At 40.8% G+C, this 20,081-nt stretch overlaps 1 protein-coding gene across 1 annotated transcript in view; it reads left to right on the top strand.

The window, feature by feature from the left end:
- Snd1 (staphylococcal nuclease and tudor domain containing 1) overlaps positions 1–20,081 on the top strand; it is a 399,500-nt gene that overhangs the window by 128,377 nt on the left and 251,042 nt on the right. The window contains exon 11 of the mRNA XM_027391329.2: positions 13,161–13,250. Coding sequence (XP_027247130.1) covers positions 13,161–13,250 — 90 coding nt within the window. The remainder of the gene's footprint in view (positions 1–13,160; positions 13,251–20,081) is intronic.

Raw genomic sequence — 20,081 nt, 5'->3', positions numbered from 1 at the left:
TTCAAGAAGCAGACAATTTGTAGATAGTTTGGGGACCAGAAATGGGCCAGCTTGCTCAATTGTGTTCACAAATTGTAACTGGGTAATCTCTTTTTAGAACTCAAGCAAATATCAGTACTCATATGTGAAAATTCTCATATTAGTGTGGAAATTGAATTTGATTGCATGCCTGATGCTTCTATCAGATTAAAGAGTCAGTAGAATATTATCTTGAATGTGCTTAATTTTTTATTATGGTTAAAACACATAAAACATAAAATGTGTTATGTATACATACATTTTTATGAAACATTCTTGTTGACCTTTTTCATCATGTAACTAACTGTGAAGTAGCAACTTCCATTTCCTTTCTCCCATAGTCTGGATTACCAGTGAACCCTCCCCCCCCTTTTCTTTTTCTGCAGTTGCCTTAAGAGATATTTCTAGAGTTCATTGCAGGACAAGGGACAAAGCACATAATAGCAACAACGATATAGTAGAGAAAATGGTATTTTGTTGCTGTTCTCAGGCTTCCACTGAGTTTGCTGTCTGCACCTATCCTTACTTTATTTGTCTTCTGCTCAGATACAGTAATCACATTGGCATGTTGAAGCTATCTTTAGTTTTCCTTCTTTAACATAATTGTAAATGTGGTTGGGCTTTAAAGCCACAGAATGATTCAGTGCCCATGAGAGTGTTCAACCACATGCCAAGAAGAGAAAAATTATAGGTTATATTGTTCCCTTATTTTATATTTTCTCTATCTTGCAGGCTCTATAGATTAGATATATACTGGTTTGAAAGACTTCTGCTTTACTACTTGTAAGTTGTTAAATCTTTCAAGCATTGACTTCTCTGCCATTCTGTATCTTAACTATGGAAGCTTTTCATGTGCAGTGGTCCCTGTGGTTGGACAGTGGTGCACATATGTGTGCAGTGGAGATGGGAATGGGTGTTATGGAGTGCGAACTCTCAGGAATGCATTTATCGAGAGACCTGGAGACTGGGGCTAGTAAGTGCTTGCCTAGCATGTGTGAGGCTCCAGGTTCAAAAGAGACTTGAATTACTACTGCTCTCTAGTCACTTTTCTTTGCCCAGTTATACAAAGAATACTTTTGGCTACAGTGTCACTTGTAGACAATGCAAAGATAAGGAATACTGAAATGGTAAACAAGAACCCAGTGGCATAAAATCTTTTATACTTACATGTGTGATACTGGTTGAGCATGCTGTTTCTCTGAGCATCAAATTTCTCCGGTCTCTGAAGTAAAGCAAGTAATTTCAGCTCGATTTGTTGTTGTGTGGATTATTACAGATTTAGTATGTTAATGTGCCAGTCACATAGCAGGCATCAAACCGTTCATTTTGGTTTACAGTAATTTAAAAAAGAATTTAGAGTAGTGTTGGTTCTGTGTGTTGCAGAAGTTAGGAGACCACAACAGGAGAAGTTATGGTATGGTTGTCATGGTGCACTGGTGATTATGGTGCACATAAAAATATCCGTAAGTAGATACAATTTCATCTTCTTTTATGGCTTGATCTGGAGAATTGCAAAATTATTCTCCCAGATCTGGGTGCCAGTCTCAAGTTCCTCACAGGGCCAACAGTTGTGAAGTGAGAGTCCCCTGCTTGTGTTTGCTCTCTCTCCTTCACTCACAAGTGGTTGTCCTGTGGGCTTTTGTTACTTGTGAGTTTGTTGCCAGGCCCACCTTTTGGGAACAAAAAGATCCAGACAGGTCCTGAGATCTTATTAAGGTCCCTTCTTCATGCATTAGGTCAAGACACACTGTGTTATCTATAAATGAAACTGTTGTGACAGCTGGGTGCCGAATCCGTGTGTGCGCGCGTGCATGCGCTTCAATGTCCCCTTTCTCTTCACTTGCCAATTTTTCTCCATTGTAGTAGTGAGTGGTAAATGATAGAGCCTTTTGATTAATGCCATGTATACCATACAATAAAGGAAAAAGTGGTCTTCATTGTGTGACATTAGTTGGGTGCCTGTCGTAGAATGGCTGAGAGTAGGCTATGGCTTGTTGGATAAAATATGTGGTACTTACATGGCAGCTTCATTTAGACCTTGGAGGGATGCAGCTGGCCAAGCAGAGTGTCAGTGTCTAAAGGGAGGCCTTTCTGCCATGCACTTACGTAATTCAGTCTCCTGTTTTGAAAAGCACAAGAGTTTATTATACAAATTTGACTGGAACTCTGCCTCTATTGAAGGTTCCTTTGGCACCAGCTAAATAATAGTGTCATATCTAGCATCATTTTCCCTTCTGTGTTGTTCCAGGAAGAAACTTTAATAATAATTATTATTTTTTAATATGGTGAAGAAAGGGAGATACTCACAAAGAGGCATTTCTCTACAGAATGATACCATCCTCCAAATAGGCCCATCCCATCTTGCTGTTGGTTATAGAGAAAATTGGTTTCCTATTGTAAGAGATGTGTTTTCTTCCCTTTAGTTCCTTTCTTCTCTTTGAGAACTGTGGGAGGGCTTGTGGCACATTGCTGTTCTGGATGGGTTTCATCTGGCTTGTAGCCTATGCTTTAAGTAACAGGGTTGTCTCTTCCGAGGGCACTGGCTCTCCATTTTTAGCATAGGTATGAAGGGTAAAAAATGGAGGAGAAGATTTCTCCATTACTAGAAAACATGATTTGAGGCCAACTAGTTAATTATGAGCCTTCAGCGGAAAGGAAAGTGTTGCCAGTAGGGCAGAGCCAGCTGTGAAATAGCTGGTCCCTGCTGCTGCTGTATTGTTACCTATACTGTACTTCCAAGACCTCTGGGTTAGACATCGCTTTCACTTTGTTAGTTGTGTTACTTATTTACTTACTGTTTTGTCTTCTTCTTTCTGGTGATCGAACTCAGTGCTTTGTGTATGTTAGGCATGAGCTCTACCACTTAGATACATCCTAGCAGAGCTTTTGTCTTTGAGGAGGAACACTACCCCCACACACACACTTCTTTCCCCTTCTGCCTGTAAATTCTAGTTTGTTGTTGTTGGTAGGCTTTTTAATGTCACTGCCAGTGAAGGAATTTCCCCTTTTAACACTGACTCACGTTTCTAGTTTGTTTAAAGAATTCTTAGCTAGGTAGAAGAGAGACTCTTCTCAGAGATGCTAATTATTTTGTATTTCTCTTCTGTTCCATCTGTTCATTTAAACAGCAGATGAGTTCTTTGCAGTTAGCAAAACTTCATGCCTGTTGTATCACTGCCTGTTACCCCTCCAGAACAAAGGAAGGACTCCCCAGTCTTGTACTGCCTTCCTTTTCTCCTTTATTTGTTTAGTGGTGTTGCAGGCGAGGTCCTGGCCAGAGTCTGGTTCAGGCTGGGTGTGTGTTGCCCCACTGAGCTGCATGCTCAGCTCTTTTTCTTTCTTTGTGGTGTTGGAGATGAACCCAGGGCCTCATGCTTCTAGGCAGACACTCCACTCAGTTATATTCCCAGCACTCCTTCATCTTACCACAAAACACCCCAAAAATACTTTTGTTTAGAATTTACCTCTAATTTGTGAGGCTTTGGGTAATTCTGTTGTTGTTTTGTGCCCTTTTCTTCTCTTCTCTTCTCTTCTCTTTTCTTTTCTTTTCTTTTCTTTTCTTTCCTACATCGCAGGTAGTTACTTGTTTGTTTTTAATCATAACTATTTAGTGTTGAACTGTTACAGCAGCAGTACTTTTAGTTTATCATTTCATCTTTCTTTGAATGGTAATTGTGTTCTGTAAGGATTTCTGATTTCCTGGTAACCATTGGCTATTGACAGATTGTGGGTTTTTTTGTTTGTTTGTTTGTTTTTGTTTGTTTGTTTTGTTTTTGTTTTTGTTTTTGTTTTCGAGACAGGATTTCTCTGTGGCTTTGGCAGCTGTCCTGGAACTCTCGCTTGTAGATAGACCAGGCTAGTCTCGAACTCATAGAGATCCGCCTGCCTCTGCCTCCCTAGGTTTTTGTTGTTTTTCAAAGCTGGTAAGTAATAAGAGTTCATTGCATTGAACTTGTAAAGAGACATATGATTGCCTTAAAGATATAACCAAGCTGTGCATGGAGACACGTATTTATCTGTTCCCCGATCTCAGAAGGCAGAGGCAGGAGGATGATAAGTGCAAGGTCAGTTTAGACACCATAGCAACATTCTGTCTTAAGAAAACAGGCTAAATTAGAGAAGAGTGTATTGATTGTTTGACTTCGTTTTTCACACTTGTAGAGTGAGATTTCAAGTCTAGGTGCTCTAATAGTATCATTAATTGCCAGTAGTTCTTAGTCAGCTAATGTAATGTGATAGAGGCCTTATTCAGTAGTTTTGCTAACCATGTTGTGGAGCTGTAGTGACCGCTCTCGCCTTAACTTGGAGATAGATGTATCTATTTCACTTATTCCCATAATCACAATAAGTACATTTAGGTTGTCAGAAATATGCCCCATTTTATCTTCTCATTCATCATTGGCACTTTCTAACAGTGTAGCTCTATGCTGGGCACTTTTTAGACACCATAGAGATCTTTTTTTTTTCTCCTTTCTCACACTGATCTTCCCTTGTGAGGTGTGGTGGCTGGTAAGATAAGACATGAATGAAATAATTAAATTATGGTACTAATGTAGGAAATGATTAGTGCTATAACAGTGCCTTATCTCTTTTGTCTCTTGACATTAGCTCTCTTGTTAACACCCATGTCAGATGTTGTAAAACTTAACTCAGCTAAGTAGAATTAATTTGCCCATGGAATTTGTATTTTCCAGCCTGCTCTCTGAGCACGAACTTACTTTCTAGTTTCAATGAAAACATATGCTTTTTCCTGAATTTCACTGCAAGACTATTGAAAAAGGCTAGATGATCAATCATTTGACAATCACAGAAGGAAACTGAAGCCAATCACCAGGCAGACCGGTACCTCCTACCAGACCCAGTCAGAAGCCAGATTTCCATTATTTGGGTGGCAGCAAGTGGTCTGCTTATTGCTGCTCATCTGGTGCCAGGACATGTTTGAGAAGTGTCAGCTTCAGATCAAGATACCTCCTTTTGTCTTTGACTTCTGGGGTACTGACCTTGAGCCTTTTCAAGTGTCCCATGCCCTTTCTGTTGTCCTGGATTTGTCTCCTGGATCCTCTACAGAAGGTGGCGCTGCCATTGTTTCTCATCAGAGCAGATTTTTCTTCTCAGAGCATTTGTGGGTGGCAGAAAGGTTTTTGCCCAGTTGCTGTGTGGGTAGCCACACCTGTGTAGGAAGGACAGATGGGGCAGGCCCAGGGCCACCTTCTTTTTAATTTTCCTTCAGTGAATCTGGGACCTACCATTTTGTTGGCTGCACAGTTTCTTACTTGCAATTCTTGGCTTCCTTTGGCATTTAGATCTGTGAGGTGCTGTGCTGTGCTGTGCTGTGCTGTCCTTTTTTTTTTTTTTTTTTTTTTTTTTTTTTTTTTTTTTTTTTTTTATTCTACTCTTCCTCCTTCCTGCAGAAGCTTTTGCAGAGAGGCGAGGGGACCACATATGGTTTCCTACTTGAATAGTAGTTAGGACCCTTACAGCCTTCAAGCTAGTTATTCTTCAAGTCTTGACAGGGTCTTTGGAGGTGGGGGTTGACATTCGGCTCCTCTTTATTTCCTCTCCTCCCCTCCACTTTTTTTCACTGTCTGTTCTCTTTCCTCCCCTTTCTCACTGCATCTGAGCAATAAATAGCAAGCACTTCTGAAAAGGCTCTTAGTTGGCTTATGTAATTGAGTAGAAGAGCAGTCTCTTGAGGGAGGTTTTTTTTTTTTTTTTCATGATAGTCTTGAAGATGGTTCTTTAATTTTGGGCTGTGCAAGTTCCTGTTGAATATAATAATATGCTGTGCACTGGAGATAACGGGTCAGCCCCTTCAAGGACACGAGGCTGCCTTCATTTGCTTCACTTCACTCATTCTTCTGGTTCCGTGAAACTGTTCTGCTGGCGGTTTGCCAGGAGACATTTGTAACTGGGACTGTTTCATGAAATTGCCACATCCTCTGCCCTTTCCCTGTCACCCTGGTTAGTGTCAGACTTACCCTCAGGAAAGAGTAAGGGTCTGCCTATTCCCCTCTGCTTGGGTGTGGTCAAGTGGGCTTGCTCTCTAATAGAATCTCAGATTCCACTCCTAGTTTTGGACTAGCTGCTACTAAGCAATATTTGGAAATTGTGTCTTCCCATCAGTACTTGAATGTTACCATTTGTTATTTGTATAGAAGGTCAAGGAATATTGAATCCCCCCAATTGTCATTAACCTGCTTGTTTATTTTTACTGAACCATTTTTATCTTCAGTCAAGCTCTTCACTGTGGCTTTCTTGCTTTCCTAATTCTCTGATCTCTTTTATGACTTCTAGACTATGCACGTTCATTATTCTTTCTTGTCTACTCTCCAGCTTTTTCAAGTGTGGCTTATAGACCTTCATTTTTTTCCTTTGGTCCCTGGGATGTGTATGAAATGTATTGCATTGTAAATTTAGTCGTTACCCATGTCTGTCTCTGTAATAGACTTGCTTATTCTTAAGGTGTGTTTGAGTGGCCACTATACATGGAGCTAGTTAAGAAATAAAGCTGCCCCCCTCCCTGTCGTAACAACTGTTGGCATGTGTTTGAGCATGTATAGCTCGCACACTCCTGTAGACATACTTAGGTATCTCCCATTTGACTAAGGTGGCTACTAGTTTAAACTTCACCTCAGCAGAAGTTTATAGCTTCATGGTTAGCAGAGTTAAAAAAAAAAAAATAGAAATGTGCTGCTCTGTGTATTTAGGACTACAAACCAGTGGATATTCTTGTGGATCTGTCTCCTGGCTGCCAAGGGAATTGAAAGGTCCTTGATTGTAAATACGCCCAGGGCATGTGATACTGTTCCTATTTTAAGTCCATAATTCAAATGGAAATTGCAGCCTTTGTTTATTAAGAAGCCATGTGAGGCAGAGCTACTGGGACTGGTCCATTATTTACTGTTTGAAATTTTATTCATTTAATTCTGATCATGTCTGTTCTTATTTTAATTCAACAGTTTTAAGATCATCACAGAGTGTGATTCTGCTTGGCTACATTAATTAATATATTATAGTTTGTTTCATTTTTAAGGCAAAAGTCAAACTTCTTATTGACCCTGTTTATCTCATAGCACATTTTGTAGTTAAATATTCCCTCTGCATCATGTAAAGCCATATCTGTGCTGGACTGGCTTTTCCCCCTTGTTTTGATAGAGGAGAAGAATATAGCGTATGTTTTGTGAGGGGAATAACAGCCTGTTAGTCTGCTGGACACAGGAATAAAAGTGGAACCAGACATGGCGAGCAACGGGTGAAGGCGATCAACTAGGTTTAGTGGTGATAAACACCCAGCCTCTGTTTTCAACCTTGACATTATCCCATATTTGCTTCTTAATGTCACATTTATGTATGAAAATCCCCAGGTATCATTATTAGCCCTGTTTGCCCGCTGTCCTTTATCTTCCTCTTCCTCTATCCTGCATTAGTAGGCATTGACTGTGTTTCATAGCTGTATATGTGTTTATACCTTTGCTGCTGATGTAGGTCTATGAATAGCATAATACTCTTTATGTCTGTTTATTCTGTATTCATTCTGTTTTACTGTATCTCTCTGAAACTTCCTTTTCTTCTTCAATATTATTTTCAAATTTATTCCATGGTTTTGTTTCTCTAATTCATCCTGACTGCTGTATTCCATTATACAACTTCACTATGCACAGCATTAATATGGGCATTGCTATACATGTCTTCTGCTGGGGCCTGGGGTCTATATTATAAGTAGTAGTCATTAGTTTGAGGTACGTCCCAACCAAACATCATTGTGCATTACCATGTCAGAATGACATTTTATGTTTCTATCAGTAGGTAAAGGGCATTTCCAATTTTCCCCACATTCTTTCCCTAAGAATATTTGTCAATAATGATGGTTGTAATATAGTTTCTCTGGTTATTGAAATCTCTCTCTCCCCATCCCTTCTGTCCTTTCTCTCTTCTCTCCTTTTTTGAGACAGGGTTACTCTATGTAATAGCCATGGCTGACCTGGAACTCACTTTGTAGACCAGGCTGGCCTCTAACTCACAGAGGTCCGCCTGCCTCTGTCTCCTGAAGAGTGCTGGGACTGAAGGCATGCGCCACCACTGCCCAGCTGAAATTATTCTTTTTTTTAATAAATTCAGCACTCTGAGTTCTTTAGTGTATCATCTTTGCCTCTTCTCTAATCAGTTTTAGTGTTTTTTTTTTTTTTTGTTTTTCGGAGTTTCTTTTTTTTTTTTTTTTTTTAGATTTTATTTATTTATTATGTATACATCATTCTGCTTCCATGTATATCTGCACACCAGAAGAGGGCACCAGATCTCATAACGGATGGTTGTGAGCCACCATGTGGTTGCTGGGAATTGAACTCGGGACCTTTGGAAGAGCAGTCGGTGCTCTTAACCTCTGAGCCATCTCTCCAGCCCCCGCAGAGTTTCTTACCATGTGTGAATTGGTACATCAGAAGAAAGTTCCAGTGCATCTCCTATCCCTGCACCTAACACAAACTTGCATCTGCATAGATGTAGACCAGCAGTAGGTAGCTCTGTCCGTGCAAAGCATTAGTAGTTCTTGCCTCTGTTCTGATGTCATTCATCCTTTCCCTGGTGGAGTGTTGCATGTTGTTTCTCTCATCTGCAATTGAAACCCCAAACTCTTCACCCCATTCTTCTCCCGGCTCATTTTTGTCTGGTTTTCAGCACAACATTTGAAGTTGTTTGCTTGCTTTCTCTCAATTTTTTCTTATTCCCATTCTCTTGTATACTCATTCTTAGATCTATTGTGGCTTTTACTCTTGCTGTCCCCAACAACTACCCTCATGCAGTTACCAAGACCACTCTTAGCTAGATATAGACTTTGAACCTTCACCTCTATCTTGCTTGGGCAACTTTGCAGTAATTGATCCAGTGGGTCAGTCCTGCTCCATCCCTTTTCTTAGTTGCCTCTCTCTCTCCCTCACTGTGTTACACAGGTTCCTGAGGATCCAGTCATCACTCTACCTGCCTCCGCTTTCAGGTCACTAACCCAGTTCACACACACTCCAGTCCACTTTGTGTATCCAGCTGCCTGTTCAGCTCCACGTTGGCTCTTACTCCCTTCTCTAGTCTACACCATCTGGTTCCCTCTTTTATTTTAGACCCCTGCTCCTCAGATCCAAAAGTCATCCCTGATTCCTGCCTTTCTTTGATGTTTCCCATTAATTTAGTGTCTCCCTTTACATTCACGCACTTGTCATCTACTGTCGTGTTCTACCTGTACTGCTGTGTTAATTTCCTAATTTGTCTCCTTTCCCTTGTTGCAATGTAAATCCTCCACCTGAAGATCAAGGTGATCCAGATGTTAATCACATCCCTTCAAGAAGTATTTTGAGTGGAGAATGTAAATTGAGATAGTTGGGAAATAAAGCTGCTTTTCCTGTCTCCTGCCTCTGTTCAGGAGGCCTAGTATCTTTGTCTTGTCTTGAACCCAGCAGACACTCCTGGTTTGCATGAATCCCGATGACCATATCTCCCTTGGATCCCTGAGAAAATGTCAAATCAGGGAGCCTGCCACAAGCACATGCTTCTTCTTCTCTTTCACTTTGCTCCTTCATTTATTAACCACCCAGTAAGTCTGTGCTTCTCCTTTTACTTTGCTCTGTCTTTTTGATGGAGAACTTTAAAAGGTCTTACTAGAAAGTCTTACCCACCTTTTACTTACTCCATCCCTATCCTCTTGAACCTTAAGAAGTACTGTACTGTTTCAAGGTCATTATATTTTATGGCTACAGATTTTAGGAATAGGCTAGGAAAAGCCTGAAAGCAAGGATTTGACAGGAGGTCTCTGCCTTGCCCTTCAGAAATCTTTGACCCCACACTTCCCTGTTTTGGCTACTGACCTAAAACGCCTCCTGTCAAAAGGCCAGATGTGTCTTCATGTGCTGAGCTGTGGGTGTTGGGCCTCTTGCTGGAGGAGAGGGACAGATGATTGCAGCTAGTGCTCCGTCTCTAATGTGAGTCATTGCAGGGCCTACACGCAATGTCAGCTCTTAGGAGGAATGGTGATCACAGAACATATTGCTTTGTGTATTATCCACCCACCAGATAAAGCAAGCATTCTCTTCTATTTTTATTTTGAAAAAAATATTTCCATGTAAATCAGAATCTAAACTAGACAGTCCCTTTTAGCAGGAAGAATCAGCTGCAGTCCTGTTTCCTCAGAATACATTCCATACCTCAATTGCCTCTTAGAGATTTCAAAGGCTTTTATGTACCTGGTAATTTGGAGGAATTGCTTTTATTTTGTGGCTTCTTAGGGACTTCTAATATCTCTCTTGTAAGATGTTTGTAGATGTCAATAGCTCCTAGCTCTGAAGGGTTAGAGTAACAAGATCGTTCTGTTTTCACTTGTGATCCCTTGTTTTCTGCTTGTGCTATTTGTTCTTTCCTAGTTTTATATCAGTCCAGTCCTGAATAGTAGCTTCAAAATAGTATCCTTGTTTGCATAACCACTCATCGTGTATATGTGTATGTGTATATCATCCTGTGGCTTTCATTGGGATACTTTCTGGAAATGTACTCCTTGCCTTCCATTTTCAGCGGTCATTTTGCTATTCTTATGTAGAGTTTCAGGTCTGCAGGTAAGGCCCAGAAATCCAGGCTGTGAATGGTAAACACCATTGCTTTGTTCAATTAATTTCAAACATTTTTGTTCACTAAGGTTTTTGTAATGACGCTTCTACTCTTTGTAAATAGATTTTCCTCTCTTGCTTGGTGAGTGTGAATCCATTGGTTCTATTTTATTCCTGAGGGTTGATTCTGATAAGCATTGATTTTTGTCTTTATTAAAAATCCTGTTAGAACTGGGATAGAGTTCAATGGTAGAGGACTTTCCTTACTACAAAACTAAACAAAATAGAATCCTGTCCATTGCTAGAAAATAAAATCTGTCAGCAAGTCTTCTGTGCCATTAAGTGTCATCAATAACTCTCTTTAGGACTTTTGTGTTAAATATTATACTTGGCAGCAAACATCTATTTATGACAGATCAAGAAGCAAAGTCCATCTTGGCAAACCAGAGAATTTACTGGTTTTTCTGGAGTGGATGCGCTCCTTTACAGGAGCATGAATGACTCAAAGGTTACCACACCACAGAGAAGCATGAGTGATGATGTGGGAAGTTGGGTTCCCCCCCACCACCACCTCCCCTCATAAACTCCAGGCTGCTTGACAGGCTGTGGGGGTGGGGGTCTTCTCTTCTCACCAGGAATTGTTTATGGCTTCTTCAGCCTCGCGGAAGGATGTGGACTTTTAGATTGAGCTTTCTGTAACTTATGGCCTTAATTTACCCTCTGCTGCACAACAGCTTCTTGAAATTTGTGGCCCCTTGACGATGCCTGGTTTTCAGAACATTTATAAAATACCTACAATACCTCTTTTTAATTTTTTTTAATTACCCAGCATTCCCTTAGACTGGGCAGCTCCTACTCAGTACCTCCATTTTGTCTCTTCTCCTGTTCTGTAATATTTTCATGTTTAGGGTCATACCTAAACATAGATAGTATTTCTGTTGCCTCAGGGCCTTGTTCTGAGCTTGGACACTCATGCTCTTGAAAAGATGTGCCTTCTCTTTCTAAGAATGCTGGAACAATGATCATCCTCTTTTCTTTTCTTTTTTTTTTTTTTTTTAATTCCACAGAGGAAGTAGGTGACACTGAGATGATGAATGTGAAGCTCAAAATTCCATGTAACTGAAAGAATTGTTTATGTTCTCATAAGAGATTTTTTTGGCCATGGCAGTGAATTGAAATGTCTTATTATGTGTTCAATACATCAAAGCTCAGTTAGCTTCTAAGAGGAAACACCTACTTCATTTCCCTTTTCCTTAATGTTGACTTTAGGATGAGTTTGAAAGTAGCACTAAAATGATGAAAGTTCTTTACTTGAAAGCTATTTAAGGAAAAGAAGTTACAAATACCTTCTTTAAATATTACTCAGATGAGACAGAGGCATCTCACTTTGTCAGATACAAAATAGATGGCAAAGACTGGACCAGGTCAGCCAGCCATGGAGAATGGAAATCACTGTATGATAGGAAGTAGTTAGTTTAGGGTCTTTGCTGTCTTGGAACTTATAGTCTCATGTGAAAGAGACACTGTAGTAATCTTATCAGACTGTCTAAAGCACACCCCTCGGGTTTCCACACTCCATCATAGGCAGGCAGCTCTGGAATCACGGTTGGATTTCTCCCCTCTGTTCACAGTGTGGTCAGAGTCTGTTAATTCATTTCTTTAAAAGCTTCTGAAGTTCTAGTCATTCCTACTCCTGTCTCTGTCATCAAGGCTTTCTCATCTGTAGGTGATTGGTGTTTGGAACAACCTTGGAAGAGGCAGTAGGGCCATAAAATGATGATCCAAGTTGTGTATGTTGAAATTCATCCTTTCTGTCTCTTTCCTTGTTAGGTTTTTCCTAATTCTAATCTTCACAATAGAGTGCCCTCCCTCCCTCCCTCCCTCCTTTCCTCCCTCCCTCCTTTCCTCCCTCCCTCCCTCCCTCCTCTCCCTCCCTCCCCTCCCTCCCTCCCTCCCTCCCTCCCTCCCTCCCTTTTCTTTCTTTTTCTTTCTTTCTTTCTTTCTTTCTTTCTTCCCTGTCCTGTAAATACATTGAATTCTATATGTCAATGAAACTTTCCTGGATAACTTCTTTGTTTCCATTTCTCTGAATTCTTATCACATAATTTCATACTTACTCAAAACTGCTCGGTGTTTCTACTTTGTATCTAGGGTCTCTCCTATTACAATATTAAATTTGGTTTTGTGTTCAGAATGTAAAGATATTAGCTAGTTTATATATAGTAGTTAGTAGTTGGTAGGTACTTAATAGCAGTTTTGAAATTAGATTTAGTATGTGCACACATGTGTCCAATGGGTCCCAGTCAATACTGAATTTCTTCTGTGTTGCTTGCTTCCAACTTGGGTCACTATAATTGCTCCTTTTGAGCCTGCCACTTTAAAAAGAAATTTTCCTCCCAATAAAGCATTTCAACTATTTAGTAATCACTTATAAGGTGTATAGTACTTAGTTAATATTTGTGATCCTAGGAGACAGCCAGTTTCACTTTATTCCTATATTACAGTATTGCCTTTGTTAATTTTCCCCATTTCTAATAACATATTCTCTTTTGCCTGCAGGATAAGAACAAGAAACTGCGTCCCCTGTACGACATTCCCTACATGTTTGAGGCCCGGGAATTTCTTCGAAAAAAGCTCATTGGGAAGAAGGTAAGTGATGAGCTTACATTTGCAAGTGTTTGGACTTAGTCTCATCCTTAGGAGTGATAATTTAACCTAGGTCCTTTCTAGTCCCTTTAGCAACAGATGACACTCCTGACCAAGTCAAGTGGAATTACTTTGATGTGAACAGAGGCGTGTCTATGTGTCAGAAAGTGGCACCCTTTGGGAGAACTTTAAAATTAGGGCCCTGACCATAGTTTGATTGTCAGTGCTCTCACGGCAGGTTCCAGGCTCAATTCCAGTTTCAATAATTGCATATTGCCCCATGCTGCATTCAGTTGGCTCTCCTATTCTGCAGCTACCTACCTCCATTATAAGTCTGGGGCCATGAGAGTTAGTAGTAAGGAAAAATTGCTGCCTTTTTTTTTGTGTGTGTATGTGTGTTTCTTCTACTTCTGACAAGCAAGATGACTATAGGAGAGGTAAGTCATGTTCTCCCCTGTTAAGAGCATACATAGGGAAATGCATTGTGCATGAATGCTACCTGACCTTTGAAATCTCCAACAGCCACTACTCTAGTTACTGAGACAGTAGGGGCCTTAAAGGGAAATGGTTGTGATGCTCCTCAGGATCCACTGTGAAGACTGCTTGCTGGGTAATATGTTGACTTTACAGTCTAAGGGCTGGGAAACCTACAGTGCATGTCCTAATATTATTTTATGATAATGTTCTCCAAGGGTTAGGAATATACCTTTATTTTTATTGACATCTTACTCCTAAGCCCAGAACCAGTTGTGTCCTGGATGGACGTGCGAGGAAAATAATGGGATGGCCATTCAGGAATGGACTGTGAATCATATTTTAGTTTAGGATTTTAGGAGAGATTTCATGTTATGGGTTGATTTTTACATTATAATGTCTTTGGAATACTATATTCCTCAGATCTGGTCTTTTTATTTGTTTATTTTTTTTTTACCATAATTTCTCTATTTATTTTTTGGGGAATTTCACATCATTCACCCCAATTCCGCTTACCTCTCAATCCCCTTATATCATCCCTTCACTCCTGCAGCAACCCCTAACAAAAGAAAGCAAGCAAGCAAACAAAAACAAGAACAAAATGGGGGAAAATGTTTTTCTTTGCCTTTTCATCTTTCCTGTCTCTCCAACAACTTTTTATTTTCCTGGTGTCATTGGGAATGGTGGGTCACATAGTATACCCTGTTGTCCAATCAGTTTTCCTAGCAAATGTTCATTCAGTGAGTCATTGCTCTGGTTCATGGCCTCTGGTTTCTGGTACACCATTATTACTTGATCCTCTCCTCTCGGGTATCTGAGGCTGTCCTGAGTCATGGAGATCCTGTGGGTATCGTTCCACAGGATCCGTCCTTTCAAGAGCTCCAACAGGTTCTAGATGGGATAGATGTTAGGGTGGGCCAACCCAAGGCTCAGCTGTGGGCTAGTAGATGAGCTGGTCAATTCTAACCTCTGGGGCTGCCCACCTCGGGCCACGGGGAGGAGCCAACATCCCTAAGCCCATGCCATCAGTTCAATTCTCCCTTGCCTGTGGTGAGGGGTGTGGCCATCTCTCCTGAGTGCAGGGGTCAGCTGTAGTGTCCAGTGAGAGGCAGGGCTAACTTTTCCAGGGCCAGTGAAGGGTAGGCTAGTTCAGTATGGTGCTTTTATTTCATTTTACATGGCCCCTTGAGGTGGGGCCACAGACATCAGTTTTGTCTGGTCTTACCATTAATCCCATGTTTCTTACTCCCCTATATTGATGATGTTTTGACAGTTTAATACAGCTCTGTTTCTCAGCTGGTGTAAGATGAACCCACTCTTACCCACAGACAAGATTCAGTCACTTGTCTGGGAATGTTGGCACATGCCTGCAGTCCTAGCATTTGAGAAGTTGAAGCAGGGAAGCCAAGAGTTGAAGGTCAGCCTAGACTACATGCTATCCCATTCTAAATAAACAAATGATTTAAGTAGGTTTATTTTATATATCATGGGTAGTAGCATGGTAAATCCTAGCAAGATATTTTGAAGTTCGATATAAGTTGAAATCACTAATTCTAGATTCCCTAAAATGAGTATTAAATCTCCTCAGGTTCCTTCAGAGAATAGGCTCATTTGTCATTGTATAAAACTTGACAGAGTGCTATATTCATTCATGAAGTGTAGTGCGAATGATGGCTTTAAGTCTCTTTCAATTTCCAGATCCCCTATTATCTGATGTAACGTCTAATATCTCTATCTCACCCACTTGATATTGTATCAGTCACTCACTGTCTCATAAACAATTGCATATAGACAACCAAGGAATTCCATGGATTTTGAAGGAAGCCTGCACAGACACGAGAAGTGACAGCACATATTTGACTTGTGTGGTAGGGTTTGTCATATATTATGGCATCTACTAGTTTCCTTTAAGTATTGTCCTGCTGTGATTCTGTGTCATCCCTGGGCACACAGATCACAGTCTATTGCATCTGCTGCTGAGTTGTCCTGGAGGGCTAGCCAGGGCTATGCCCTCAAGGACTGTGTGTCAGGCCACTGTAAAGTCCTCCACCACAAGATAAAAGGACTGACCTCAAGTGTCAGGTATGATGTTCTTAAGCAATTAGGTGTCTCTTAGTGGGAGCAGCCTCATTTACTGGTTCCTTTGCGAGGGACTTGATTAAATTCTGTTTGTGCTGAGACTAAGCTTTGTCCCCCACAGTGACATTGTGTAAATGATGAATACTGTGTCCTCATGTAGGGAGCTGTATGAATCTCAGCTCTGCTGGGCTGGAGCATTCCTGATGCAAAACCACTTTTCCTGATTCACCTCCTGAAACCACTTACTTAGCTGTCTTCTGGGCCTGTCAGTTATGACAGTCAACACCCCTGAGCTCTGGCGTCTGTGAGCAGGCAGGGCAGTCGCTGCCTCAGGGGGGTGGCTAGCACATCATTGCACATTTCTGCCAATTCCCTTCAGACCTCTGCAGCTGTTCAGCATGGTACATGGTGATTAGGAGCCATGCGAGGAGCATGTGTGCCTGTGTGCATGAAAGCTGATTAGGGCCGCCTGTCACAGGTTAAGGAAGACGTGGAGATAAAATCATCTTCTCCCTGAGAGTCAGTGATAATGGCATTTTTTGAGAGATGTCTAGAATATAAATTAATAAAATGGAAGGTAAAATACTAAGATGTTCTGTTGGTTTTGATGGCCCCCTTCCAGCAGTGGGCACTCATACTGATTTTAATTCATTTACATAGGGTTCACTCGAGATGTGAGCCATATAGCCTTAGTAAGGATGACTGCTCTTGAAACTTGCTTTCAGCATTTGTGGACTGGAGCAGTATTTGCCTCTCCTTCCCCAGAGCTGTGGTATGAGAATACAAGATGATAAAGTCTTTCATGTTGGTCCAATTGCCAGGAAGGTGTGGGTTTGGTTTTGCTTAAAAAAGAGTTATTTTTCTTTGGAATGTAGAGTAGCCCTGCCCTTTCAGATTGATTTCTGGCTTTCAGGTCAAGAGAAATGAATCACTGTACAACTGGCATCTTGTTTATATTGTTTTTCTGGTTTTTGTTGTTATTTCTATTGACTTTGCCATTTTCAACTCATGGTGCAGCTTAATGTGGTAACTGATGAGCTGTGGGATCAGGATGCTAGTTTCCCCCAAACAAACATGTGTTCTGTACTAAAGGGGTTGCATGTTTGAGGGTGTGGGTCGTGTGTATCACCTCTTCCTCTTTTCCCTGTTCATCACCTGCTGTCCTCTCACTAAGATCTCAACTGACAAATATTCATGGCAAATGATTTTCCTGCTGATTTCTTCAGAGGCTCATCATGATATAGAAGCCATTTTGTTTGTTTTGTTTAAAGCTTCCTGGGATGATATCCTCAATGTCTAAAATGGTGACTTCTTTTTTTTGTTTGTTTGTTTATAGCTTTTTTATTGATTCTTTGGTTATTTCAAATTGTGCATCCCGATCCCATTCATCTCCCGTACCTTCATATCCACCCTCTGCCCTTGCAACCTCCCCCAAAATAAAATAAAATAAAAACAAAGACCACTGTGGAAGCTGTGGTATGACACAGTATATCCTTTAGTCCATACATCTTTACTTGTAAGTATAAATTGCAATGAGCTCATTGGTCTGGTTCAAGGCTTCTGGCTTTGGCTACACAGATGGTAACTTCTTAAAAGAGCCATTATAACTGCCCACTACTAATGCTGAAACTGTGCAAGACCAGCCTGCCTCCCTCCCTCCCTCCTCCTGTGTTTGTGTGTGTGAATGAATGTATGTCTCCCATCTGCTCCCGCACCCCCGTGTATGTGTCTGCCTTCCTGTTTGTCTGTGTATCTCTCCCTCAGTCCTATCCATGAAGAACAGCTTGTGAAAAAAGAGTGCACCTCTTAATCATTTTGTTTTCAGTAGAATAGCTGAATCTTCATTGGGGGTTTCCTTCAGCTTTCTCACAGAGTATGTAATGCCGAGCTCCAGTATTTCCTCCCTTGTCACACAGCATTTACAAGTGACATATGAATCATTCCTATAACTCTTGTCCCTTAATTGCAGAATTTCTATCACCATGGGAACCATTGTGTTCAAAGTTGGAACTTGTTTAAATAATTGAGGGTCAAAATGGTGGAGGAGCTGTGACCACAAAGAAGCCTGAGTTCACGGATGCACCAGGCTGGTGGTAGATACTCACTGTCTGCTTTCCAGCACCAGAGACCTCATTTCTTTTAATAAATCTATGGATGAGACTCATTTGTAAACTAATTGATGCCTTTGTTTCATTTTTATGCCATTGAAATTTGTTCTGTGAACTAACTTGGCTCATAAAATTAACCTTTTTCTTGATTGATACAGACATTTTAGAATTATGGGGTCATAAATCCTTTCATTGACTTTTTTTTTTTTTTACCCCCAGATTTTTAAGAATCTACCTTTCTAAACCATGTACTAGAAAAATCTCCATGTATGCCAAATCAGTCATATCCAGACCTAATCTATTGTCTTATATCAGACATGCTGCTGGTTCTTTCCTGGTTAGTTGGTAATTATCTTTTTTTTCACGGATCCAAAATTTCTAATGTAAGTGACTTAAAAGGAAGAAGGTATATTGACTCATTACTTCAGAGGTCCTGTCCATGATCAGCTGCTGCATTGCTATGGGCCTGTGGGAAGCCAGACATCATGGTGGCAAGGAGCTTGTCACAAAGGATCCTGTCAGCTCATGGTAGCCAGGAAGCCAGGAAAGGGGCCATGGGACAATTGTGTGTCTTTTCAAGATAAGATAGTAGTAACTACTTACAGCAAGGGTCTACCTCCTAGGAATACTGTCACAATCCAGTTCCTCTGTGACTCAGTCTATTAGTGGGAAACCAAGCCTTCCAAACATGGGCCTTTTGTAGCATTTATTCCCCATAGGTGCGGTCACCTGGTAACCATAGGGTATTTAATCTTTGTTTGTTTGTTTGTTTGTTTTGTTTTTGTTTTTCGAGACAGGGTTTCTCTGTGGCTTTGGAGCCTGTCCTGGAACTAGCTCTTGTAGACCAGGCTGGTCTCGAGAGAACTCACAGAGATCCACCTGCCTCTGCCTCCCAAGTGCTGGGATTAAGTGTGTGGGCCACCAATGCCTGGCTGGGTATTTATTCTTGTTCCTCATTGAATGCCAAAATGCTCATTCAATTCCCCTTTGTAAAATGATGCAGTATTTGCATATAACCTGTGCATATCCTCCCCAAATAGTTTGAATCATCTTTAGATTATTTTAGTATACTGTAAACCTTATATGGGTAGATGTTCTGCTATATTACTGAAGAAATAATGGCAGGGAGACAGCTATGCACATGTTTGAATTTTTTTTTTTTTTCATTTATCTGTAATCCATGATTGAGTGAATCTGTAAACTTGGAGCCTGTAGAGTCCTGGAGTGCTGCTGCATGTGTACCTAAGATTTCCCCCTACTTTTCATTGCATTTTCATGTGTGTTTACCTGCATTTATGTGTGTGAACCATGTGGATTCCTGAACCTCTAGAGGCAGATCGATACCCTGGAACTGGAGTTGCATCCATTTGTGAGCTTCCTCATGGGTGCTGAGAACCAAACCTGGGTCCTTGCCCAGAGCTGCAAGTGTTCTTAACCACCAAGCCCGTTCTCCAGTGCCGGGCCCGCCCTGCCCCCTACCCCTACAGCATTCTTGCTGATTTTCTCTGTCTCTTTTCACGTAAAGCTAATAAGTGGAGCCCCATCAGTGTCCTTCTCTATGTATCATTGGCTTCCATTGCTCTTGGTGGCTTGCTGCCATTGTTCCAGGGCAATGTGCTCCTTTATTTCCCCTTTTCTGTTTACTTTCTTTTTGTTCTTTAAGATACAAGTTAAATTTGACTTAAGTCCCATAATTTACCATGTGCACGTTTTATTGTTTACAACACTGTATTTGAGATACCATGTATAAATGGCTGCCTCGCTTATGAGGTCTATTTTATTATTATATTGACTAGGGCTTGATGGATCTCTGTGTCCAGTAGACATCAGGTGCAAAGTCACTGGGTTAAAGTTGTAGAGATGTGTTTGCACCCAAAACAAGAAGATAAAAACATACAGGCGGAGAGGTTGAAGCCAGAATCACTTGGTTAACCTGAATCAGCCAAATGTGCTTGGCCCAGATGTCTTCCTTTATTCAATAACCCAGATAAATCTAGAAATGGCTAATACTATATGCAGTGCATATCTGTACTCTGGGGCACTGTACTTCTGTGAGCTAGGCTTTGTTCCTACTGAATGAGTGTTTCAAATATCTAAGCAGGTTTTATAAACTGTTTCACTGTTGTCAGTTGGTGACTACTTTTGTATGACTTTCATTCTGCCTATTAGAAGC

The sequence above is a fragment of the Cricetulus griseus genome (assembly GCF_003668045.3).
Source record: "Cricetulus griseus strain 17A/GY chromosome 1 unlocalized genomic scaffold, alternate assembly CriGri-PICRH-1.0 chr1_0, whole genome shotgun sequence".
In the NCBI taxonomy this organism is placed as follows: domain Eukaryota; kingdom Metazoa; phylum Chordata; class Mammalia; order Rodentia; family Cricetidae; genus Cricetulus; species Cricetulus griseus.
This window is presented reverse-complemented; position numbering and strand designations above follow the sequence as displayed.